Source organism: Panthera pardus, unplaced genomic scaffold (genome assembly GCF_024362965.1).
Source record: "Panthera pardus isolate Hobbes unplaced genomic scaffold, ASM2436296v1 HiC_scaffold_22, whole genome shotgun sequence".
Lineage (NCBI taxonomy): Eukaryota > Metazoa > Chordata > Mammalia > Carnivora > Felidae > Panthera > Panthera pardus.
The window spans coordinates 59,880,701-59,906,873 of record NW_026526788.1 but is presented as its reverse complement, the minus strand read 5'-3'; the positions used below and the strand labels follow the sequence as shown (position 1 = coordinate 59,906,873).

Below are 26,173 nucleotides of genomic sequence, written 5' to 3'. Positions count from 1 at the left end.
AGTGAAAAGTAAAAGGATGGAAAGAGGTAATACTATTCAAATGCTAGTAAGAAAAAAGTTAGAATGGCTATACTGATATCAGAAAAAGCAGACTTCAGAACAAGCAATATTATCAAAGATAATGAGGCCTATTTCACACACCATCTTAAATGTGTAGGTACCCAAGAAGTGAGCTTCAAAATACATGAAGAAAAAGCTAAGAGAATAGAAAGAAAAAAAAAAAATAGACAAACCCATCATCATAGTTGTTTTTTTTAAGTTTATTTATTTATTTTGAGAGAGACAGAGTACAAGCAGGGGAAGGATAGAGAGAGAAGGACAGAGGATCTGAAGCAGGCTCTGTGCTAACAGCAGAGATCCGATGTGGGGCTCAAATCATGAACTGCGAGATCATGACCTGTGCCAAAGTCAGATGATTAACTGATTGAGCCACCCAGGTGCCCCTCAATAGTTCTTTCAATATGCCTCTCTTGGTAATTTAACAAGTAGACAGTAAATCAGCAAAGATGTAGAAGACTTAAACAATCCTATCAACCAACTTCCCTAGTTGACATTTATAGAACATTCCACTAACAACAGCAAAATACACATTCTTTTCAAATGCACATGCAACAGTCACCAAGACAGACCATATGCTGGGCCATAACACAATCTCTATAAATATAGAAGGACTGAAAAATCAAAATCAGGTAAACTATACACCTAAACAAGGAAAACAAATAATAAAGCTCTTAGAAGATAATATGGAATATCTTTATTACCTCAGAATAAAGAAATTTTCTTGAACAAAAAGCACTAATTTTAAAAGAAAATATTAATAAATATATCAGAAGTCCAACAAGAACTGATGACACACTCATATTAAAATGGTCTGAAGGGCACCTGGGTGGCTCAGTTGGTTGAGCGACCAACTCTTGATTTTGACTGGGGTCATGATCTCACAATTCATGAGACAAAGCCATGTGTTGGGCTCTGTACTGGCATCGTGGAGCCTGCTTGGGATTCTCTCTCCCCTAGTTCTCTGCTCTCCCCCCACCTCAAAATAAATAAACACTTAAAAATAAAAAATAAAATAATATAAAATAAAATAAAATAAAATAAAATAAAATAAAATAAAAATAAAATGGTCTCAGAAAAGGTCCTTTATATTTAAAAAGATTACTTAAAGTAGTGTGGGTATAGGAGAATTTAAGACAGTGCTTTGACTGGGAGCTATAGGCAGAAGGATGTTACCACACTTGGGCAAAAGCAGTGAGCGTAAGGAGCAGATTCATGTTCCGTGAGGAAAAAGTATGCAGAAGAGACTGCCTGAAGGAAAGCAGTGATTTTTCATTTAGGACAAAGGAAGTTGGGAGTAGGAGAAATAAATACCTATTCCCATTTTCCACCTTCTTATGATATCCTGCTGGAACACTCCATTGGACCAAACTGAAACAGAAGCCAAAGGGCACAGAGCCCAATGATGTCGTTCCTAAAGGTCAACCTCCCCAGGCAGAGAGCCAGTGGAGAAAGGTGGAAAGTGTATATGGAGGGGCAAATGGAAGATTTTGACTAGTAAGAAAAAAAAGTAAGCTTTCTGTTAGACAAAAAATACAATAAAGAAAGTACAGCAAGACACAGAATTGGACAGGATAGTTACACAGTATAAAAACAACAAAGGAATTGTATCCAAAATACATAAAGAACCTCTACAAATTAGTAAGAGACAGACAATGCAATTTTTAAAAATGGGCAAAAGACTTAAGCAGACACCTTCAGAAGAGGAAATCCAAACACTCAGGTGAATTTGAAAAGGTGTTCAACTTCATTAGTGGTCAGGAAAATCCAAATTAAAATTACAGTAAGATAACATTCTATCCAGAAGCTGAGGCTGGGGCTTGATTTAATAACTTACCTAGAGGGGAGAATGTGGAACAAGAACACTCCTGAGCTGCTGGCAGTAGTGTAAATTAGTAAATATCTTTGGAAAACTGGCATTATCTAGAAGATTGAAGATGCACTTTACGACCAGCACTTTCCCTTCTGGTTTTAAACTCAAGAGAACTCTCACACATGTACACCAGTAGACATTTATTAGACTGTTCAGAGCAGCACTGCATTGGATTGACAGGCAGCCTGAATGCCTGTCAATAAGGGAATAAACAAGTGAATTAATAAAGAAATGTAAGTATCCAGGGGACTATTATATACACATCAGTGAAATAAGCAAGTCACAGGAGAATAGAGTATGGTACATTTACATAAAAGTTTTAAGTGTGTAAAAAAGACTATATATTCTTTAGAGATTGATGTATATCAATATATACCTCTGTGTCAGGCGTTAACCTTTTATTTGTTGGATTATGGGACAGTCTGGGAGAGGCGGTGTGTGTGTGTGTCCCTAGATAAGGATATATCGAGAGCTCTAGAGAGGTAGTGAGTTGCCCAAAGTTACCTGTGAGTCCAAGACAGGGAGGAGCTAGAATCTAGGACTCCACGGTCCTGCTCCAATGCCCTTCTTACCACATTGCTGTCTCAAAACTATTCATTGATGAGCTTCAATTTTGTATCCTCAGCCCTGACCCCTCCACCAAGCTCTAGTAGCATAAATTTTCACTGACTTCTCAACGTTTTCGCTTAGATGTGTCAAAAAAAAAAAACAAAACCACTTCAAATTAACGTATCCCCAAATAAACTTTTCCATTTTTTCCTATCCCAATGAATAGTGCCACCATTCATCCAGTTCTTGGGAAAAAAATGTCTAAAGAGTCACTCTTAATACCTTGCTCTTCCTCACTGCTCCCCTACCCCCACCCCACCAAGTTTTAATTTTTTTTTCTTTTTATTATTTATTTTTTAAATCATTCTCAAATTCACCTACCTCTATCCATATTCTTTCTACCACTTCAATTCAGGGGACCAAAATGATCTCTCACCTGGCCTACTGTAGTAGCCTAACTGATCTCAAAATATCCACTCCAGACCCCTTCAGTCTATTCTCACAGCAGGCACATAAAGCTTTGCAGCATGCAAATCTGATCATGTCACCAGCCTATAACAACATTCAGTGATACAGACAGGATATTTAATATCAACTGATTACTATACTGATAAGTCTTTTAGATCCAGTAACAGAAATGCTTTTTTTGTTTGCTTTCTTTAAGGCTTTAAGCTTTGAGATACATATGTAAATTATTAATGGATGCAATTAAGGTCTTTTTTTTTTTTTACTTCAAAACAATCTAATGGGAAGTGGTAAGGAAAGGTATGGGTTTGGGTATTAGAGACTCAAAAAGACAGACCATGGATTGATAAGAGCTGAATGGGAAGATGGAGGTTTATTATACTATTCTCTCCACTTTGGTATTTAAAATTTTCCCTAATAAAAAGTTTTTATTTTTTTTATTTTTATTTTCTGTAATATTTACTTATTTTTGAGAAAGAGAGAGTGTGCGCATGGGAGTGGGAGAGAAGCAGAGAGAGGAAGACAGAGAGGATCTGCAGTGGGCTCCACACTGACAGCAGAGAGCTGTGGGGCTTGAACTCATGAATGGTGAGATCGTGACCTGAGCTGAAGTCGAATGCTTAACCAACTGAGCCACCCAGGCTCCCCTCCCTAGTAAAAAAAAAAATTTTAACACATACATATATACAACTGCTCCATAACTGAATATGTCCCCCTAAAATTCATATGTTGAAGTCCAATAGTATGAGGAGGCAGGGCCTTTGGGAAGTATGAGGAGGCAGGGCCTTTAGATGAGGTCGTTGAGAGTGGAGCCTCCACGATGGGATTAGTGTTCTTATAAAAAGACCAGAGAGCTTGTTCTCTCCCTCCCCACCATGAGAGGACACAGCAAAAAGCCATCTGCAAGTCAGGGAGAGAGCTCTCACGAGGAATCAAATACATCTTGATTTTGGCCTTCCCAGCCCAGAGAACTGTGAGAGATAAGTTTGTTGCTTAAGCCACCCAGTCTATGGTATTTTGTTACAGCAGCCAAGCTAAGACACATACTCTTCAATAGCTTCCTATTGTCTTCAGAATACAGACCAAAACCTTAAGTATGCCTTACAAAGGCTCTGCATGCTCTGATCCCCATGTACTTCTCTAGTCTCATCATCCACTGCTCTCCTCCTCATTCTGCATAGACCTTCTTTCAGATTGGGGTCTCCATCATGCTCCCTCTCACCAAAAGGCCTTTACATATGCTATTCCCTTTAACTGGAAAGAATATCCAGCCTTACTCATGCTACGTTTCCACCTTCACCTAATTAACTCTCACCATCAAACCTCGACTGAAACATCACTTCCTCAGTAAAGATTTCTATTACTGTGTTGATACAGTTTATACCTCCTTATGTCAATCTAATTAGTTGTTCTCCCTTTTACTCTCAAAAGCATCCCAGTTTAAATGATAAATCACACGGTCACCCTACCTGTGAGGAAGTCCCACCACTGCATGGGTCAGCTGCCCGCTGCATGGTCTCATAGCTCTTTGCACATTGCCTTCATTAGGTTTGTATTTATACATTTACTTGTGATGATTAATATCTTTGCCCCTCATTAGCCTGGGTAACCTTTGGTCACTGGGACTGTGTCTTGTTTTTTTGTTCATTCGTGATCGTGTCCTCATCATCTCTCACACAGAATAACATATTATGTGCTTGGCACGTAGTAAGCACTCATAATTGCTGAATGGATGAATTTCTATATCTGCAAGGTTAATTTATTGAAATATTCTGTACTCTACCCACCTTTCAACCCACTCACAAGGTGAAAGCCTGGCATTTGTTCTCCTCAATTCTGAGCTCCATAAGAGGATTATGCTAGGAGAGAAGGAGGGACAGGGGAGACAGAGGAAGAGTGCCAGGGCATCTGAGTGCTCAGGCCTAGGAAGGACATAGGTCTGCAGTTTCCATAAGCAGTGGGGACCTGTAGCTAGCATCCCTTTTGAAAACCTGAGGGGAAGGCTGAGGGCTTCACAGTGAACATCAGGGTTCCTTTATAAGCCATGTTGCCTGCTGCTAGCTTTAAGGTTAACAGGTAATCTCTCATAGATAATCAGAATGGACTAGAGACCAGAGGGCCTCCCCTCCCCACTCTCCAGAACCAAAGGTCTTTAAATGAGGGCCTGTCTTATTAATTTCTGTATCCAAAGGTTGACAGCAGGTCCTGAGTCTGTTGAATAGAACTGGAATAAGGATACCAAGCTTCAGCTAGTCTAGTCCAGCAGCCAACAGTAGGCAAGAGCCCCATCTACTGGCCTCTTTAGTAGCTGCAGTTTAAGCAGACTCTGCAGGGAGCAAGGGATGAGAGCTCAGGGATCTGTCGGAACTTGGCTTTCCTGGCAGTTGGGCTAGTGCCAGGAGCATTGCACTGAACTGTACCCATTCCCTAACATACACGGGTGGACCAAATAAAGTACTAACTCCTGATCTGGGTACAGAAAACCATTGCTGTTGAACCCTCCATCAGACTTAGCATTATCTACCCCCTACCTCCCACATACCCTACACTTGCTCCATCCTTAAGTCCCTCTTCTCCCACTAGAAAAATTTCTTCTTAGGACGCCTGAGTGGCTCAGTCAGTTAAGCGTCCAACTCTTGATTTCAGTTCAGGTCATGATCTTGAGGTTCGTGGGATCAAGCCCCACATCGGGCTCCGTGCAGACAGTGCAGTCTGCTTGGGGCTCTCTCTCTGTCTCTCTCTCTCAACCTCTCCCTTGCTCACACTCTTTCTCTTTCAAAAATAAACCATAAAAAAAATTTCTTCTTTCTTACGTGGTATGTGCCTTCCTTGCATCTGGCAAACTGCTACTCTCCTTAGAATCCTGGGCCAACGCCAGCAAAATCTTTCCTTGCTTGTCCCCTTTGGGGTGCTACTCTGGCCCTTGGTGACAGGACTCAGCATGGTGTGCAGAACTGTTCCTATATCCAACTTCCCCCATTAGACACTGAGCTATAAAAGAGTTCTATGGCTAGTAAAACATAGATACTCAAACAATGCTGAATACAGGTAGATATTCAGAAACACAGAGATCTGGATTCTTAATGTGTCACAAGTTGCAGTTTTATCAACCCTAAGCAAATCACCTGATACTCAGCTGTTTCCTAGTGGTTCTCAACTAGGGGAAATTTTGTTTCCCAGGGGACATCTGGCAATATCAGGACCATTTCTGGTTGTCCAAAGTGGGAGATGCTACTGACATTTAGTGGGTAGAAGCCACGGATGTTGCTACACATACTACAAAGCACAGGATATTCCTTCACAACAAAGAATTATCTGGTCCAAAATGGTAAAGGTGCTGAAGCTGAAAAACCTCGATCTAACAAGGTTGGGTTGCAGTAAGGATATAACCTGTAAAGCACAAACCTACAAGTTGTTGGAAAGTCTCCTACCTTTTGGCTATATGAAGTAAGTACACTGTAGAGGGGTGTAAACCATCACGTGTGTGATTCACTGAATTTATGGATTTCAGCAACAGCGACAGAACACATTAGCATTGGGTGGGAATTCTAGATCCCTCACAAAACTAAGGTTTCTAAGAAATAGGACCAATTCTGCATATCAATATTTGGCATCATGAATGAAGATACTAAACAGACAAACATCAAAGAACAACAAAAAAACATTGCCTGGATATAACCAATAACCTAAGAAATGATCCAAGACTTTGTTCGAATGGTATGTTGCACATCACAAAGACACCAAGGAATATCATTCCCCAAATACCCTTTTATTGTGCAAGTGGCACAGAGCCCTTACAATGTGCCAGGGACTGTGCTAGGGTGCTTTAGTTAAATCCTCAGTCCTTACAACAGTCCTCTGGGGTCATCAGATGTTATAGATGAGATGAGAAAATACTCTCATTTTAAGTATGAGAAAGTAGGGGCGGCTGGGTGGCTCAGTCAGTTGAGCGTCCGACTTCGGCCCAGGTCACGATCTCACAGTTTGTGGGTTCAAGCCCCATGTCGGGCTCTGTGCTGACAGCTTAGAGCCTGGAGCCTGCTTCAGATTCTGTGTCTCCCTCTCTCTCTGCCCCTCCCCAGCTCATGCTCGCACTCTGTCTCTGTCAAAAATAAATAAACTTAAAAAAAAAAAATTAAATATGAGAAAGTAGACTCAGAGAGGTTAAGCAGTCTTTCTTGTAAATGCTGTGTTAGACAATTTGCTAAACTGCCTCATTTGTGTAACACGTTAGCTGTACACACATACACACACACATCAGGTTGAGATTTGCACGGCCCTAAGGGGAAAGGAGGTCTACTAAGTTAAAAGAGCAAACAAGGCTAGGAAGGGTTGTATTTACAAAACGCAAAATAAATAAACCACAAATTTAAACAGTAAACAATAAGCTGGGGCACATGGCTGGCTCAGTCAGAAGAGCATGCAACTCCTGATCTCAGGGTCATGAGTTCAAGCCCCATGCTAGTATAGAAAATACTTAAACCAATAAAAACTTAAAAAAAACCCAATATACTTATAAATTATTCATCTATTTTAAGGAGAAAAATTAATGGATATATATATTGTATTATATTTTAAGACGAAAATACTTGAAAAAAATGTTTAATCTGTGATTAAGGGCCACTATCTTTAATATATCAAGGGCACTTACAAATCATTAAGAAAAAGATAAATAATCCAATTAAAACAGGAAATAGGGTTGGTCACACTTCATAGAAAAAAAATACAAATGACTAAATGTTTAAGACAAATGCAAAGTAAGTAATGGAACAAATAAATAAAATGTGGCATATACATATAATGAAATATCATGCAGCTTTGAAAAAAATCCTGTCATATGCTACAACATGGATAAATCTTGAGCACATTATACTAAGTGAAATAAGCCAGTCACAAAAAGAAAAATACTGAGGCACCTGGGTGGCTCAGTAGGTTGAATATCTAACTTCAGCTCAGGTCATGATCTCATGGTTCGTGAGTTCGAGCTCCAGGTCGGGCTCTGTGCTGACAGCTTAGAGCCTGGAACCTGCTTTAGATTCTGTGTTTTTGTCTCTCTCTGCCCGTCCCCCGCTCATGATCTGTTTCTCTCTCTCTCTCAAAGGTAAACACTTTTAAAAATTTTTTTTAAAAAAGAAAAAGAATACTGTATGATCCCACCCCTATGAATTATCTAAAGTAGTCAAAATCATAGAAGGTAGAAAGATGGTTACCAAAGGTTGCAAGAAATTAGTGTTTAATGGCTATAATTTCAGTTTTGCAAGATGAGTAAGTTCTAGACATCTGTTGCACAACAATATCAATATACTGAACACTACTAACTATTCACTTAAAAATGGTTAAGAGTGGGGGCACCTGGGTGGCTCAGTCAATGCGCATCCAACTTCAGCTCAGGTCACAGTCTCACAGCTTATGAGTTCGAGCCCCATGTCGGGCTCTGTGCTGATAGCTCAGAGCCTGGAGCCTGCTTCAGATTCTGTGTCTCCCTCTCCCTCTGCCCTTTCCCCACTTGTGCATTCTCTCTCCCTCCCTCTCTCTCAAGAATGAATAAACACTTAAAAAAGGTTAAGACTGGAGGCTAGCATTACCCTGATATCAAAACCAGACAAACACTACCAAAAAAAGGAAATTACAGGCTAATACCCCTGATGAACATAGATGTAAAAATCTTCAACAACATATCAGCAAACTGAATTCAGGAATACATTAAAAGGATCATATACCACAATCAATTGGGATTATTCCAGGATTGCAAAAATCATTCCATATCTGCAAAGCAATGAACATGATACAAATTAACAAAATGAAGAATAAAAATCATACGATCATCTCCACAGATTCACAAAAATCATTTGAAAAAATTCAACATTGATTTATGATAAAAATTCTCCCCAAAGTGGGTAAAGTGGGAATATACCTAAAATAATAAAGGTCATATACGACAGATCAACAGCTAACATCATACTCAACGGTGAAAGGCTGAAAGTTTTTTCTCTAAGATCAGGAACTAGACAGTAATGTCCAGTCTTGCCACTTTTATTCAACATAGTACTGGAAGTCCAAGCTACAGCAGTCAGAAAAGAAAACGATATAAAAGGCAACTATCATTAAGAAAAAGTAAAACTGTCACTATTTGCAGATGATACGATATTATATATAGAAAATCCTGAAGCTGTCCAAGAAACTATTGGAACTAACAACTGAATTCAGTAAGTTGTAGAATACAAAATTAATACACAGAAATCTGTTGTATGTCTATACACTAATAACCAACACCCAGACAGAGAATAAGAAAACAATCCCATTTACTACCAAAAAGAATAAACTACCCAGGAATAAATTTAACTGAGGAGGTGAAAGATATGTATTCTGAAAACTGTAAGACATTGATGAAAGAAACTGAAGATGACACAAATAAATGGAAAGATATACCATCTCATGGACTGGAAGAATACTTAAAATGTCCACACTACACAAAGCAATCTACAGATTCCAAAGCAATCCCAAAACACCAACAACGGGTTGTAGAGATTATTTCTTAAAAAGTCTTTTAAAAAAACACATCGGCACTTGGGTGGATCAGTCAGTTAAGCGTCCTACTTCAGCTCAGGTCATGCTCTCATGGTTCATGAGTTCAAGCCTGACATTCGAGCTCCGAGCTGACAGTGTGGAGCTTGCATGGGATTCTCTCTCTCTCCCTCTCTCTCTGGCCCCTCACTCACTCGCACCCACCCTCTCAAAAAAGAAACACACACACACCCCCACCCCCACCCCAATATTTTTCACAGAAATAGAACAAATAATAAATAATCCTGGGGCGCCTGAGTGGCTCAGTCAGTTAAGCGTCTGACTTCATCATGATTCAGGTCATGCTCTCATGGTTCGTGAGTTCAAGTCCCATGTCAGGTTCTGTGCTGAGAGCTCAGAGCCTGGAGCCTACTTCAGATTCTGTGTCTCCCCTCTCTCGGCCCCTCCCTGCTCATGCTCTTTCTCTGTCTCTCAAAAATGAATAAACGTTAGAAAAAAAATTTTTTTTTTTACTTTTTTTTAATTTATTTTTTTTAACGTTTATTTATTTTTGAGACAGAGAGAGACAGAGCATGAACGGGGGAGGGTCAGAGAGAGGGAGACACAGAATCCGAAACAGGCTCCAGGCTCTGAGCTGTCAGCACAGAGCCCGACGCGGGGCTCGAACTCACGGACCGCGAGATCGTGACCTGAGCCGAAGTTGGCCGCTTAACCGACTGAGCCACCCAGGCGCCCCCAAAAAAATTTTTTTTAAAGAACAATCCTAAAATTTGTATGAAACCACAAAAGACCCTGAGCAGCCAAAGCAATCTTGAAAAAGAAAAACAAAGTTTGGAAGTAACACACTCCCAGATTCCAAAGCTACAATAATCAAAATATTACAGCGCTAGCACGAAAACAAATACATAGATCAATGGAAGAGAACAGAGATCCCAGAAATAAACCCACATTTCTATGGCCAATTAGCCTATGACAAAGGAGATGAGAATAGAAAATGAGGAAGAGACAGTCTCTTCAATAAATGGTGCTGGGAAAACTGAACAGCTACATGCAAAAGAATGAAACTGGGCTACTTTCTTATGCTATATACAAAAATAAACTCTTAGTGGATTAAAAACCTAAATGTAGGGGCACATGGGTGGCTCAGTCGGTTAAGCATCTGACTTCGGCTCAGGTCATAATCTCATGGTTCGTGGGTTTGAGCCCCACATTAGGCTCTGTGCTGACAGCTCAGAGCCTGGAGCCTGCTTCAGATTCTGTGTCTCCCTCTCTCTGCCCCTCCCCTGCTTGTGCGCTCTCTCTCTCTCTCTCTCTCTCTCAAAAATAAACATAAAAAACATTAAAAAAAAAAACCCACAAAACTAAATGTAAAACCTGAGACTATATAACTCCTGAAAGAAAACACAGGCAATAAATTCTTGGACTTTGGTCTTAACAATATATATTTTTTAAATTTTTTTACATTTGTTTATTTATTTTTGAGAGACAGAGCACAAGTGGGGGAGGAGCAGAGAGGGAGAGAGAGAGACAGACAGACAGACAGACAGAATCCGAAGCAGGCTCCAGGCTCTGAGCTGTGAGCACAGAGCCCAACGCAGGGCTTGAACTCACAAACCGTGAGATCATGACCTGAGCCGAAGTTGGACGCTTAACCGATGGAGCCACCCAGGCGCCCCTGGTCTTAACAATATTTTTATGGGGGCTTGGTCTCCTCAGGCAAGGGCAACAAAAAGAAGGAAGGAAGGAAGGAAGGAAAGGGGAGGGAGGGAAGGAAGGGAGAAAGAAAGAAAAGAAAGAAAGAGGGAAAGAAAGAGAGAAGTGAGAGAGGGAGAAAGAAAGATTGAGAGAGGGAGAAAGGAAGGAAGGAAGGAAGGAAGGAAGGAAGGAAGGAAGGAAGGGAGGGAGGAAGAAAGAAAGAAAGAAAGAAAGAAAGAAAGAAAGAAAGAAAGAAAAGAAAAGAAGACTTAAAAAGCTTTTGCACAGCAAAGAAAACCATCAACAAAACAAAAAGGCAACCTACTGAATGGGAGAAGATATTTGCAAATGATAAACTCAATAAGGTGTTAATATCTAAAACATATAAAGAACTTATACAGCTCAACACCAAAAAAATCAAACAAATGGGCAGAGGACCTGAATAGATATTCTTTCAAAAAAGACAAAGGGCCAACAGACACATGAAGATGCTCAACATCACTTATCAGGGAAATGCAAATCAAAACCACAATGAGGTATCACTCCACACTTGTCCAAATGGCTAGTATCAAAAATAACAACTGTTGAGGCACCTGGGTGGCTCAGTCAGTTAAGTGTCTTTTGATTTAGGCTCAGATCATGATTTCATGGTTTGTGGGTTCCAGCCCCATGTTGGAGCAGTATGGAGCCTGCTTGAAATTGTCTCCCCCTCTCTCCCCTTCCCCTGTTCTGTCACTCTCTCTCAAAAATAAATAAACATTAAAAAAAAACAAAAACTGTTGGCGAGGATATGGAGAAGAGGGCACCCTCATGTACTGTTGATGGAAAGGTAATTAATTGGTGTAGCCACTATGGAAAACAGCATGGAGGTTCCTCAAAATATTCAAAACAGAAATTCCAGGGGCACCTGGCTGGCTGTCAGAAGTGCATGCGGCTCTTGATCTCAGGGTCAGGAGTTCCACATTGGGTGGAAAGAAAGATCACTCAGAAATAAAAAAAATTTTTAAGTGGCACCTGAGTGTCTCAGTCGGTTAAATACCCAACTCTTGATCTTGGCTCAGGTCACAATCTCACGGTTTGTGAGCTTGAGCCCTGCGTCAAGCTCTGAGGCAACAGCACGGAGCCTGCTTGGAATTTTCTCCCCTCTCTCTGCTCTTACCCCACTTGTGCATGCTCTCTCTCTCTCAAGGCAAATAGACAAACTTCAAAAAAAAAATTTTTTTTTTTCATAAATCTGGGGCACCTGGGTGGCTCAGTCAGTTAAGTGTCTGACTCTTGGTTTCAGCTCAGGTCATGATCTCACAGGTCTCATGGGTTCAAGCCCTGCATCGGGTTCTGTGCTAGCAGCACAGAGCCTGCTTGGGATTCTCTGTCTCCCTCTCTCTCTATCCCTTCCCCACTTGCTCTGTCTCTCTCAAAATAAAATAAACTTAAAAAAATAAAATCTAATATAGAAATTCCATTATGACCCAGCAATTCCACTTCTGGGATTTATGAAAAGAAAACAAGAACACTAATTCAAAAGGATACATGCACCCCATGTTCACTGCAAAAGTTACAATAGCCAAGATAGGAAACAACCTAAGTGTTCGCTGACTAATGGATAAAGATGTAGTGTGTGTGTATATACACCATATGTGTATATACACTCAATTGTAAGAATATGATCTTGCTATTTGCAACAACATGGATTGACCTAGAGGATATTATGCTAAGTGAAATAAGTCACACAGAGAAAGACAAACACTGTATGATTTCACTCACATGTAGAATCTAAAAAACAAGCAACAAAACAGGAGGACTCAAAAATACAGGGAACGCTGGTGGCTGCCAGAATGAAGAGGAGTGGGGAGATGGGTGAAATAGGAAGGGGATTAAGTGGCACAAGCTTCCAGTTACAAGAATGTGAAGTACAGCATAAGGAATATAGCCAATAATACTGTAATAAATGTATGGTGACAAATGGTAACTAGAGTTGTGATCATTTCATAATGTATATAAATATAATGCATATAAACATCGAATCTCTCCGTTGTACACCTGAAACTAATATTGTATGCTAACTATACTTCAATTAAAAAAAAACAATTAAGGGGCGCCCAAATGGCTCAGTTGGTTAAGCGTCTGGCTCTTGATTTCAGCTTAAGTCACGGTCTCGCAGTTTGTGGCATTGAGCCCTGCACCCAGCTCAGCTCTGGAGTGAGCAGCTTGCTTGGGATTCTCTCTTCTTCTGCCCCTCCTGTGTGTGCACATGCTCTCTCATAATAAATAAAAGCTTAAAATATACGTATGTGTGTATATATATAAAATGTGTGTGTGTGTGTGTGTGTGTGTGTGTGTGTGTGTGTGTGTACATATATATATGTTATCCATGTAGAGCAGCAGGTGCCATGGCTGGCCACAAATGTGGCAAGAAATCCCTGAAGCAGCCCAAGAAGGTGCAGGAGATGGGAGAAAGATAAGGGTTGGAAGCAAAAACACAAACAGAAGAAAACTTGAGCTAAAAGTGCAAGCTGTGGGGAAAGGCCTCCTGGCCATAGGTGGAATTAAGAAATGTGGCAAGAAGTAAGCTCTTCCTTGTGCCTGAGGCAATGGTGATCCTTAATTCCACTTCTGTCTTTCCTGTCATAGCATCTGTTGCTATCTATAGTTAGAATGAAGAGTTGTCTTAGATCCTGTTATACATTTAAGAATAAACTCTTGTAGGGGTGCCTGGGTGGCTCAGTCAATTGAGCCTTTGACTCTTGACTTCAACTCAGGTCATGATCCCAGGGTTGTGGGATCAAGCCCTGCATCCCTGTATCCAGCTCCACAATTAGCGTGGAGCTTAAGATTCTCTCTCCCACCCTCTCCCCTCTCCCTGGCTTGTGCACACTCTCTAAAATAGAATAAAATAGGGGCGCCTGGGTGGCTGTCGGTTAAATGTCCAAATTTGGCTCAGGTCATTATCTCATAGCTCGTGGGTTCAAGCCCCACATTGGGCTCTGTGCTGACAGCTGAAGAGCCTGGAGTATGCTTTGGGTTGTGTCTCCCTCTCTCTCTGCCCTCACTCTGCTCGGGCTCTTTCTCTTAAAAATAAAATAAACATTAAAAAAAAATTTCTTTTTAATAGAATAAAATAAACTCTTATAATATCCACTGTGTAGGGTCTCTGGCTGGCTCAGTCCATTGAGCATGTGGCTGTTGATCTTGGGGTCATGAATTCAAGTCCCACTTTGTGAGTAGAGTTTACTTAAAAAAAAAAAAAAAAAAAGGCACCTGGTGTCTCAGATGGTTAAGCATCTGACATTGGCTCAGATCATGATCTCCTCATGGTTCATGAGTTCAAGTCCCGCATTGGGTGAGCATGAACCCTCACTTCAGGTGAACACAGCCCTGCTTTGGGTAAACAAGAGCCCTACTTCAGTTGAGCCTAGCTTCTCTCTCCCTCAAACAAACAAACAAAAACTACTGCGGGTCTATCTGTAATAGCAAAATACTGAAAAAATCTAAACATCTACCAGTAAGTTACCGGTTTGAATAGCATTCTATTTCCATACAATGGAGTACCATGCAGTCATTAAAAATGAGCTGTTATGAAATGAACTCTAAAGTTATGAAACACTGCATATAGCAACCTACCCCATTTGTGTAAGGGAAAAAATGAGTGGATGCACGTAACAGTACATTCAGAGAAACTATGGAGAAGACACAGAATCAAGTCCCAACAACTAGGGCTAAGAGGGAAATTTAAACCTCACTTTATGCTATTAGATATAACAAGCGTATTTGAAAATGGATGCATGAGAGGAATGAAAAAATACCAATTCTTTTAAACAGCTTAGAGTAGTGGTTTTCAACCTCAGCCGCTCATTAGCATCACCTATGAGTTTTTAAAGAATATTCTAACACCCAGGCCCCACCAGAAAGCACCAGGATCTCACTCAGCTAGTCTGGGATAAGCCCTTGAGTATCACTATTAAAAGTCCCCAGATGATTCCAATTTTCAGCCACTGTTATGAAATCACGGTTTTAGACCAGGAGTTAGCAAACTTTGTCCAGAGGACCAAATAGTAAGTATCATAGGTTTGTGGGCCATATAGAGTCAGCCTCATATTCTTTCAAGCACTTATAAAATGTAAAAATCATTCTTAGCACCTAAACATTACCAAAAAAGGCCATGGGCTGAACTCACCCATAGGCCATTTTGCCAACCCCCTATTAGACTATGCATAGCCTGGACTATTTTGCCTGGAAAAGGCACCATGACACAAGGTATGGACAAAAGTGAACAATAAAAGTCACTGCCAAGAAGGTTCTACAATGAAGTCACAGGTCTTCATTCCAGCCCTCTAACTGGCCCCCAAATTCTGGTTTGAGTAGGTGGGAGGGCTCTGGACTCAATAAAAAACTCCCAAGACACATTATAAACCAGCCAGTTTATTATTTTGTAGTAAGATGTGTAACTTTTACCATGCAGACTGATGTACCTATGTCAGCATGAACAGTGTATGTTCTTCCTAGAGGCAGTTACAGGGAAAACCAAGTAATTATCAAGTTACTTGGCAAGTGTGGAATCCAAACAAGGGGAGGCTAAATTTAAAACCTACACCTCCCTCATCCATGAAGCTAGAGCACACTTTCCCACCAAAGGAACAGCTCAGACTCGTCTGCTGTTGTCTCTTTCCTCCCCATCCTGCTCTGGCTAATAAGCACGGTCATCTCCAACAGCTTTACGATAAGCTAGCTTGGCCTTGGGAGTCTTCTTTCTGCTCACTGGTTTTTATCATTCTCTCCACTGTTACTGACAGTTAAGGTTCTGAAAGGGGCACATCAATTGCTCCCATGTTCCAACTATAAGACACCATAATCTTGTTAGGATGCATACCAACCAACCCCACCCCACGTAAGTCTTACCACCTAATATGCTTTATAAAGGTTCATCCTAGTTCCATTAGCACATACACAGGTTACCTATAAATTCACCTGACTAATGTAACCTAATGCCTACTGAAGACTGAGAATTTTAATTATAGCTTTTATTCTTTCGTTTCGATCAGATTTCCAACCATGTAGGAGTTAATGAAATCAATTTTGTGTCACCACTGTTACCAAGACAGAAATACCAAGTGATGTGTACTTTTCAGATTAAATTAATGTCATTTTGTTCTGTAAAATGTAAAAACCAAGACGCACTCCTCAACTTAGTACTATTAAGGGTCATCAAAAAAAGCCTTTGAACAATAGAAAAGTTTTATGTTTTCAAATTGAAAAACTAAACATGTATTGCAAACATTAGGTAATGTTAAAATTACAGAAAACAAAATATTCAGACTAACCCCACAGCATTCACACTACAACAGAACTGTGTCTGCCAACAAAAGTGAATTTTACCCCAAAAAGTAGTTAAGTCCATGCTCGCTGAAAACATCAGTCCTAGACCCCATGAATGGGGATGAACTACACACTGCATGCTTACCAAACATATACACATTAATCATTCTTAACTGCCTCTTCCCAGAGCACTGAGGGGTAGGACGGATGAAATGTGGACCCGTGTACTCACACAGGCAGAATTCTTCAATTATAAAAACTCGTACATGTGACCCTCACTATGTTTTAGGCAATAGCTAAGATTTTATCTGTGGGAACCCACCTCTGAAAATCACAACAAAAATCTATAGGAAATGATTTAATATAAAATATACAAATTTCTCAGTACGAGGACTTCCACAGAACAGGGAGAAGGGAATGACAACAAAAAAAAAAATTTTTTTTTCTTAAAAAAAAAAAACACTCCTCTTATGTTGTCCTTACTACTCAACACTCAAAAACAAATCTGTACAAAACTACGGACACAGAAAAGGACCAGAGAAGTTGTGACAATGCAAAGTCTTCGGACCTATTCTAAACTGCTGTCCTCACCAAGACCCTTCCTTAAGAGAGCTGATGGTTCCCAGGTCCGCTGGGGAAAGCAAGTGGTCTCCAATCATCACCCTACTTCGCCACAAATGGCCCCAGGTCATTCGCTGTCAAACTTAATGGAATTGACCTGGACAGAGATGGAGCCTCCCCGGTAGCTGCCACGCTTCTTCTTGGTTTTTTCATGCCGAAACGATTTGCCTTTGGTGAACTTCAGAACCTGATTGGCTCGCTCCCCCCAGTCTCCAGCTGCACCCCGCTGGTAAGCAGAGAGAAGTGGTTAATACACAGAAGGACAATAACAAGGCCCTGTTACTTTCTTCTCTTTGCTCAAGGCAACCTGAACCCAGAGAGCTTCCCACCAACCTAAACCAAAATGCTGTCCTCTCTTCCACCCATTCCCCTCAAGAATAGCCAACACCTGCACCCCCCTCACCTTGGCATCAAAGGAGTTGTCTGCCACTCGAGCATCTACCTCGATTTCCTCCTCCCTGATCCTTCGGAATGGTGATGATGCCCTTTTTTCTCCCTGGAGAAGAATGAAGTAAGAAACTAAACATGTTCTGTCATGTAACAGAAAAGCCCTCCTCAGCTACACATAGGAGCATTTAGGGCAGGCCAGGCAGAGAGTTGTCAAGATGATCCCACATTTTTCTTTCTACTCTTTAAAAGCGGACTCCTGAGAAAGAAATAAGATAACTTACTTTCTTCCTTTTTGGAAACGTGTTGGGGGTCTGGGGCTTTATCTTCTTGGCTTGAGGAGTCTCTGCCTCCTTGGCAGCCTCATTCTGCTTCCGCTTCTTTCCTGAACCTACAAAACAGCCAAACTCAGGAGACCAGTTTCCTATTCCTCCTCCCAAGTTCCCATGCACTGAATGCATACAACTGGAAGCCTAATCGTAGGCCTCCTCTCCCTGTCCCATCCCCCAAAAGTATATCCCACCCAATTCTTTGGATATGGACCTGGCTTAGAAACTGCGGTTGTCTTTTTCTTTTCTTCTTCCTCATTGCTGTCCTTGTCTGCTTTTCCATTCTGGGTAGTCAGTGCAGAGGTCCCATTGGTCTTCAGCGCTTGTGGTCTTATACTGCCTTTGCCCTTAGGCTTCTCCTCCTCCTCCTCCTCCTCCTCCTCACTGGAATCATCAGAGGAAGAGCTGCTACTCTCAGCCTTTGCTTTCTTTGCGGTGGCTGGCTTGGAAAAGACTACCACTCCCGCTGTCTTCTGTGGCTTCTTTTTAACTGGGGATTTTGATATCTTCTCTTCCTCACTGCTAGAGCTGTCTGAATCAGAGCTGCTGTCCCTACCACCCTGAGAGGACTGTTTGGCAGCCGGAGATGGAGCTGCTTTGGCCATTGCCTTTGACTTGGGGGTGGCCACAGTCTTCTTTGTCTTCTCCTCTTCACTAGAACTGCTCTCCTCCTCACTGGAGCTGCTATCAGCCTTTCTGGTCAGAGGCTTCTGGACACTGCCTGCAGCTTGCTTGGGAGCTGTGGCTGATTTAGCTGCAGGTTGCTTGGGAGTGGCAGCTGGCTTACTTGGGAGATTCTTGGTGGTAGCAGCTGACTTGGCAGGAGCTTCATTCTCAGAACTGTCAGAGTCTAGACAGAGAAGACAGAATAAACAAGTCAAATGGAAGGGAGCCCCTGGAGTCCCCACTGCCCTGATGGCCTCCATATGCTTCACCTGAGCTGTCTGAAGAGCTCTCTGATGCCTTCTTTGCTGGAGCTGGTTTAATGGTTGCTTTAGAGATGACTGTCTTAGCTGGGGGTTTCTTTTCTTCTTCAGAACTCGAATCTGGAGAGAACCTATGGCATTAGGCTGGGACCGGAGTCCCGACCCAATCAAAAGCAATAAAAAGAAGGATGCAAAGACCCACACAGCCCTGTTTGTCCTGCTTCAGTGAAAAGCAATAAGGGACAGAGGTATTTTTGTCTTCCATATTCCTCATGTAGCTTCCCAGACCCAGTCTCCACAGGTGGGGACTCACCAGACTCATCACTGCTGTCCTCACTGCTCTCTACAGGCTCTTTCTTCTCTGCAGCTTTCTTGGGAGCCTGGGTTCCCAGGGACTTCTTGGATAGGGCAGCAGAAGGTGGGGGGACTGAACTATAGGGACCTGTTTAAGAAAGACAGTGTCATGGTTTTAATGTACATATAATAATTCTTTGATTCTGCTCCCTTCTAGAAATGGAGCTTAATTCCTCTTCCTTTGAGTGTGGGCTAGAATTAGTGAGTCATTTCTAACCAAAAGAATATGGCAGAGATGATGGCATATCGTTTCTGCATCTGGGTTGTAAAAAGCAATGCAGATTTCTCTGGGAGAAGCGAGCTGTCATCATGTCAAGCGGTTCTAAGGAGAGGTCCATGTGGTGACTGCAGAGATCCTCCTGCAGTTGGATCCGGTCACAGTCATGCAGCTTGAATCCCCATGTCCAGTTACCTGGTTTTTTCTTTATGGGTTTTTTCTGCTCCTCCTCCTCTTCACTTGAGGAGTCCTCACTACTGGAACTCTTTTGGGTAGGGGTGGCTGCTGCTTTCACTGGAGCCTTGGCCACAACTTGCTTTTTAGGTACAGTCTGCATTATACACAGAAAATCAGTTACCACAGGAAAATGCTGGTCCAACCAATCCTGCCAGGAAATGGAGAAACCCCCACCCCCGTGCCCAGTCCTCTGGTAGAAATTATGGCCCAAACCTTCTTAGGTATGGCTGTTGCCTCCTCCTCCTCTGAGTCATCACTACTGCTGCTGCTGCTGCTGCTGCTGCTCTTACTGCTGGCTGCTTTGCCATTGGCTATTTTAGGTGCTACCCGAGCTGGTGTACCTAAGAAGGAAAAAAAAAGCGTTAAGAAGTATCAAGCCTGGGGGCGCCTGGGTGGCTCAGTCGGTTGGGTGTCAGACTTCAGCTCAGGTCATGATCTCACAGTCCGTGAGTTTGAGCCCCACGTCAGGCTTTGTGCTGACAGCTCAGAGCCTGGAACCTGCTTCGGATTCTGTGTCTCCCTCTCTCTCTGCCCCTTCCCTCCTCATGCTATCTCAAAAATAAATAAAACCGGGGCGCCTGGGTGCTCAGTCGGTTGAGCGTCTGACTTCGGCTCAGGTCACGATCTCGTGGTCCGTGGGTTCGAGCCCCGCGTCGGGCTCTGGGCTGATGGCTCAGAGCCTGGAGCCTGCTTCCGATTCTGTGTTTCCCTCTCTCTCTGCCCCTCCCCCGTTCATGCTGTGCCTCTCTCTGTCTGAAAAATAAATAAACGTTAAAAAAAAAAAATTAAAAAAAAAAATAAAATAAATAAAACCATTAAAAAAAAAAAAGAAGTATCAAGCCTGTAAGGAACCATAGAAACCTGTAGCTCAGAACTTAGGAGTCTACCAGTCCTCTTGCCTTTAGAGCAGGCATGAGGGGGACTGCTGTGGCTAACTATCAAAGGATGACTTTCCTGACTAATTTCAAGAATAAAACTATCTTTAAGATAATGATATAATGTAAATAATTCAAATATGCTCTATGAGATCTTTCATTCCAACTTCCATTCAGAGAAGCTCCTATAAATCATAACCTGTCACCATGAGAGAACTACAGAAGTTTAAACTCTCACATGCCCTATGGAGTGAATGCACAGGAGAAATAACGGTAGTGAAAAGGACAAAGGATAGAGATAGAAATGGTCATTACAGAATGGGATCTATGAGAATATAAATCGTCTATGAAATCAACAAGAATGGCAAATGGATACCATTCTTAAAAAGTTTTCCTTACTGTAAGCTATCTCTAATACCTAACTCCTAATTACGTAATCTTCACTTATTAATAAAAAGCTTCTTAAAAAAAAAGACACTAATTTTATACCTAATTGTAAACTTTGTCAGAAATCTTGTTTTGTACTTGTTAAGCTGAATATAATTTTTGGATAATGTTTAAACATTACTTTTCATACTTGAAATAAACATTTATTTAAAAAAAAAAGGACACTAATCAATACCTCTAGTTCAACAACCACTACCATTTCACTCCTGTGCTGAATGAACAATTTTGAAAACATGGTTTGTTTTTTTTTTATGCTTATTTATTTTTGAGAATGACAGGGAGCGCAAGCAGGGAAGGGGAAGAGAGAGAGGAGGAACAGAAGATCTGAGGCTCATGCTGACAGCAGTGAGCCCAATGTAGGGCTCGAACTCATGAACCATGAGGTCATGACCTGAGCTAAAGTCGGACACTTAACCAACTGAGCCACTCGGGTGCACCCTGAATAAGCAATTTTAATACCAGTCCCCACAGCAACCCCAGACTGGGCTTTTGGGAACAGTAATAGTACCTGATTTGGCTGAGGCTTTAGCTTGAGCCTTAGCTGCCACAGGTGTTGTCTTTGGCTTCTGGTTCTTTGGTGCCTCATCTTCTGAGCTTGAGTCTGAATCAGAATCAGAGCTCTTGGCCTTCTTAGGAGGAGCTTTGACTGTCTTGGGTTGGGGCTTAACTCCCTTCTGTGAGAAAACACACAATAAGGGGGAGAATCAGCAAACTTCTGGTACCCAAAGTACATCCTAAGGTAGACACCATCCTAGACTATTTTTTAGGGGCTAACTAACAGAACAATAAAAGCAAGGGGAGGGGCGCCTGGGTGGCTCAGTCGGTTAAGCGGCCGACTTCAGCTCAGGTCACGATCTTGCGGTCCGTGAGTTCGAGCCCCGCGTCGGGCTCTGGGCTGATGGCTCAGAGCCTGGAGCCTGCTTCCGATTCTGTGTCTCCCTCTCTCTCTGCCCCTCCCCCGTTCATGCTCTGTCTCCCTCTGTCTCAAAAATAAATAAAACGTTAAAAAAAATTAAAAAAAAAAAAAAAAAAAAAGCAAGGGGAAGTTAAACAAGAAAGCATCTGGGAGTGGCTGGCTGGTTTAGTTGGTAGAGCATGCAACTCTTGATCTCAGGATCATGGGTTCGAGCACCATGTGTGGTACAGAGTTTACTTAGAGAAAGACAGAAACAGAAAAAAAAAGAAAGACAGAAAGCAAGCAAGCATCTGAAAAGAGCACCAAACTCTTCATAAGAAACAAAAATATCAGCCCTGTCCCTGCCATTCCCTGCTTAGAGCTCCCAACACCTACCTACAAAACAGACTCTTACTCTTGGGAGTCTTAGTATCCCAGAGAAACCTAATATCACCTGGGAAACAAAACGGGTTCCTCTAGATTAAGAGTACAATTTCAACCTCGCATATCCTTTCCAAACTTCATACTTCTATCATCTCTCTCAAAGTCCTCAGATTTTCTTCTCCATGGTCATTTGTTATATACCACTGCCATCCCTTGGTTCCAAGCTATAAGCCAGGATTTCAGGTTTTTTCTAATTCCTTAAGCAACCTCTTTCCTCCCCCAAGTTGCAAACCTGAACAGGCTTTTTCTTCTTGTCCTCCTCCTCCTCATCACTGGATTCTTCACTGCTGCTGCTCTCTGTTGCTTTAGCTGAAGCCTTTCCACCATGCTGAGGCAGACTGGCCCGCTTGGCAGGTACAACTGAACAAAAGCACAGACCCCAGTGAAAATCAGCCATGGGTACTGGCAGGCTACAAATCCCTTTCTGGGAACCACTAACCCCAACTACCTGCCCACCCTTACCAGCTTTCTTAGCTGGAGGCCCTTGGGTTTCTTCCTCCTCACTGCTGTCCTCACTGCTGTCACTGGACGAAGTCTTCTTCTTAGCCTTCTTAGTCACTGGTCCGTTTACCTGTAACTTCCGCTTTGGGGCCTTGGTGGACCTGCTGAAGTAGATGAGGCTAACCTTTGAGGGCTCAGGACCTTCTCACACCAAGGAACACAGCCCAACCCCTTGGGGGGAAAAATAGCCACAGTGGTACAGGGAAGACTTACTTGAGCCAGAAGCTGTAGATGTCCAAGAGGGAAGAGGCGTTGGCGTCCTGTTGGGTCTAGAGAAGAAAAAAGAAAGCTCAATAAGAAAATTTTATCCTGGTTGTTCTAGGGGAAATTAGATCTTATTTTATTCTCTCATTAAAAGTAGCCAGTTTTATATCTGCTACATTTGCTGTAAATGTTACACCTTTGGAAGACTTCTCTGACTTGCTTAAATTAAGAGAACAATATGTTTATGTTTATGTACTCCCCCAATTTTTGACATCAAAAGCTTGGGTTACTCCTGTATATAGTTTTTGGCACCATCTATTCCCAGTCAGTCCTATTTATCACAGTTTTTAAGAAAATGTGCATTCCCTTTATTTTAGCAATGCATTGCCTAGAAATGTATCCTTACCCATGAAACAAGAACACAAACATTAATACGAGAGAGTGTTTACTGCAATGTGGTTTATAATACCAAATCACTGGAACCCAGCTTCCAAAACTGGTTAAAAAGCTAAGCTATATACTCAATACAAAACTCCATTCAGCTATTAATTACACTGATATAGATTATTAGTTGATGCAATAAAAATAAATAATGGCAGGACATTACAGTATCAATAAGAGTATAGGTTCAGAATGAGACGAGTACAGGTATGAAACTCACCTCTATCTGTTACTACTGTGTGACTCTGAGCAGATTATTTAATCTTTCTGAGACTGTTTTCTTCACTATAACGTGAAAATAATACTATACATCTTATTAAGTGGTTTAGAGAATTAGAGATAGCATACGTAAAGGACTTAGTATCTGGAAACACCATGTAGCACTTAGTAAGCCATCCAACAAGGATTAGTTTTTGTCACATAAAAGAATCCTGATTCTCAAAGGCCCAATTCCATCCAGCCCCTTGTGGAAACACTTTCTGCAGCCTCCCTAACAGTCAATTCAAAAACTGTTCCAATATGAGGGGTGCCTGGGTGGCTCAGTCGGTTAAGCATCGGACTTCGGCTCAGGTCATGATTTCACAGTCTGTGAGTCCAAGCCCTGCATCGGGCTCTGTGCTGACAGCTCAAAGCCTGGAGCCTGCTTCAGATTCTTTGTCTTCCTCTCTCTCTGCCCCTCCCCCACGCTCTCACACTCTCCCAAAAATAAACACTAAAAAAATAAAATAAAATAAATTTTTTAAAAGTTCCAATATGAAAGCAGTTGTAGGAGATCACATGGCAGGCTGTCCCAGCTTAAAGAAGTCATTTCTAAAGCTGATTTCGTTCTGTTCTTGTGCAGCCTGATTCTGCCACGAAGAAACCGATCTTCTTAGTCAAAGGCTAATAACACTATCAAAGACTACAACACCCTACTCTCATGTTTGCTCTTCTTGAAAGGGAGATTCCAAACCTTTCACCTCCCTAGCCATCTTCTCTTTACATGTGTTTATTTATTTTTTATTTTTTTTTAACGTTTATTTATTTTTGAGACAGAGAGAGACAAAGCATGAACGGGGGAGGGTCAGAGAGAGGGAGATACAGAATCTGAAACAGGCTCCAGGCTCCGAGCTGTCAGCACAGAGCCCGACGCGGGGCTTGAACTCACGGACCGCGAGATCACGACCTGAGCCGAAGTCGGCCGCTTAACCGACTGAGCCACCCAGGCGCCCCATTCTCTTTACATGTGTTTAAAACATCCTTAATTAATATAACTATCATAACAGCTTTCGCTCATTGATGCTTCCTGAGCATCAGGCACCTAGATTGTCACTTCATATTTATCATGTTACTGAAATTCACAAAAATCCTATAAAGTGGATGATGACATTCCCCATAGGAATAGAAACAGAATCAGAGAGATTGGGCAAGCTGCTCAGGTTATACATCCTAAAAAGTGACAGAGCCTGGTCCCAAATCTAAATGTGCCTGATTCCAGAAGTCGAAGATCCAAGACCACTGCTTGCTAGGACTTTGATGCTCAGTTCTGCTTCAATATACCTTAAAGCAAAACCATGCCTCTACTCTCATTTTTTTCTTTACTAACGAAAAAACCCATTCTTCATTTATAAAGCAATTTTATCATTGAGTCCCGGATAAATTCTACTGAGAGTTATGGTCAAGTCACGCTTTGCATCAGCCAGCGTAAAACCCAAAGGAGAAACCAAGAGCCCCCAATGCCTCCGGTAGGACACCACGCTCCCTCCTCGCCGCACTCCGCCAGCCACGTGACCTGGGCCACGAGGATCCCACGCTGCTGTCGTTGCACCGCTCACCAGAAAAAAGCAACAAGACTCTGCGCTATCTACTGAGACCTCGTGGGAGACCAGGTGCGGAGGCTCTAGGCTCTCGGCTCACCTCCAGGAGCTCAGCACAAAGGGTCCGCAGATACTGCACTGGCAGACCCCAGAGACCTCCGTACCCGGAAACCTGAACCTGTCAGGGCCCGAAGCCCTGTGGTCATCCCACCCCAGCCTTTGCCCCAAGCCCGCACTCACAGCGCCTGTTGCCTTGGCGAATTTATTGGCCACCTCCGACAGCTGGTTATCGCGCAAAAAGCCGAGCACGAGCGGATACAGGTCGCTGGGAACCACGCGGCGCAAGCCGGCGTCCGCCATCCTCCGGGCAATACGCGTCACTACCGTTGCTGACGCGCACAACTCAGGAACTTGGGAACCTGGCGGAACGACGGCGGATCCGCTGTGACGTCACCGCGCGGCGCGGGGGCACAGCGGAAGGGGCGGGCACTCCCCACATGGCAGTTCCGCCTCCACTTTGGAGGCGGGATCGAGGCGAAATCTGTAAGGCCTTTCCGGTGCCACAAGTGTCGCCATCTTGGTAAGGGCGGAGCCCTTCGTCCGCCACCTTGTGAAGGCGGAGCCCTGACGTCACGTGTCCCGCCCTCGGTAGTGGCGGGAAATCTCCAGCCTTCCCGCGCTCTGCTAGAGCCACTTTTTTTCAGAGCTGCGGTTTCCGGAGCCGCAGCTGGGATTCGCATTCCAGAGTGAGCCGGGAGGCTTGAGCGGTCCTTGGACTCTCTAGACTAGGGTCACAGGATCTCCCAATCACTACCGTTCGCACGGCCAGAGAATTCCCACCCTTCATCTTCCCTGTCTCCACTAAGCAGAAGAGGCCGTTAGATACCACCCCAGCCCCTGTACTCCCACCTCAAATACAGAGAGGATCCTTCATTTTATCCATGGTAATAGAGGGACGATTCCCCAAAAATGCCCCTACCTCATGATTTGCCCATGAGACAACCCCTTCCTCTCTTACATAC

At 42.5% G+C, this 26,173-nt stretch overlaps 1 protein-coding gene across 2 annotated transcripts; it reads right to left on the bottom strand.

Annotated features, from left to right (window-relative positions):
- Positions 1 to 15,563: 15,563 nt before the first annotated feature.
- NOLC1 (nucleolar and coiled-body phosphoprotein 1) lies at positions 15,564 to 25,576 on the bottom strand. 2 transcript variants are annotated; one of them, XM_019459241.2, is made up of 13 exons: positions 25,392 to 25,576; positions 22,924 to 22,979; positions 22,672 to 22,811; positions 22,442 to 22,569; positions 21,379 to 21,544; positions 19,762 to 19,889; positions 19,507 to 19,642; positions 19,054 to 19,182; positions 18,750 to 18,860; positions 18,029 to 18,664; positions 17,770 to 17,876; positions 17,502 to 17,594; positions 15,564 to 17,324 (listed from the first exon to the last, which is right to left on the bottom strand). In XM_019459241.2, exons 1-13 carry the CDS (start codon positions 25,509 to 25,511, stop codon positions 17,166 to 17,168), a joined length of 2,109 nt encoding a protein of 702 aa, XP_019314786.2. In that variant the 5' UTR covers positions 25,512 to 25,576; the 3' UTR covers positions 15,564 to 17,165. The 2 variants fall into 2 exon arrangements, with proteins under 2 accessions (XP_019314786.2, XP_019314784.2); XM_019459239.2 differs by having other exon boundaries at positions 22,672 to 22,814; positions 25,392 to 25,575.
- Between the last annotated feature and the right edge of the window lie 597 nt (positions 25,577 to 26,173).

Excerpts from the sequence above, each read along its gene's own strand:
- NOLC1 (XM_019459239.2), bottom strand. The coding sequence starts at position 25,511 with ATGGCGGACGCCGGCTTGCGCCGCGTGGTTCCCAGCGACCTGTATCCG. Across the intron at positions 22,815-22,923 it reads ATCTACAGCTTCTGGCTCAA|CAGGTCCACCAAGGCCCCAA; the intron begins GTAAGTCTTCCC and ends CATCTACTTCAG. Across the intron at positions 18,861-19,053 it reads GGACAGCAGTGATGAGTCTG|ATTCGAGTTCTGAAGAAGAA; the intron begins GTGAGTCCCCAC and ends GGTTCTCTCCAG.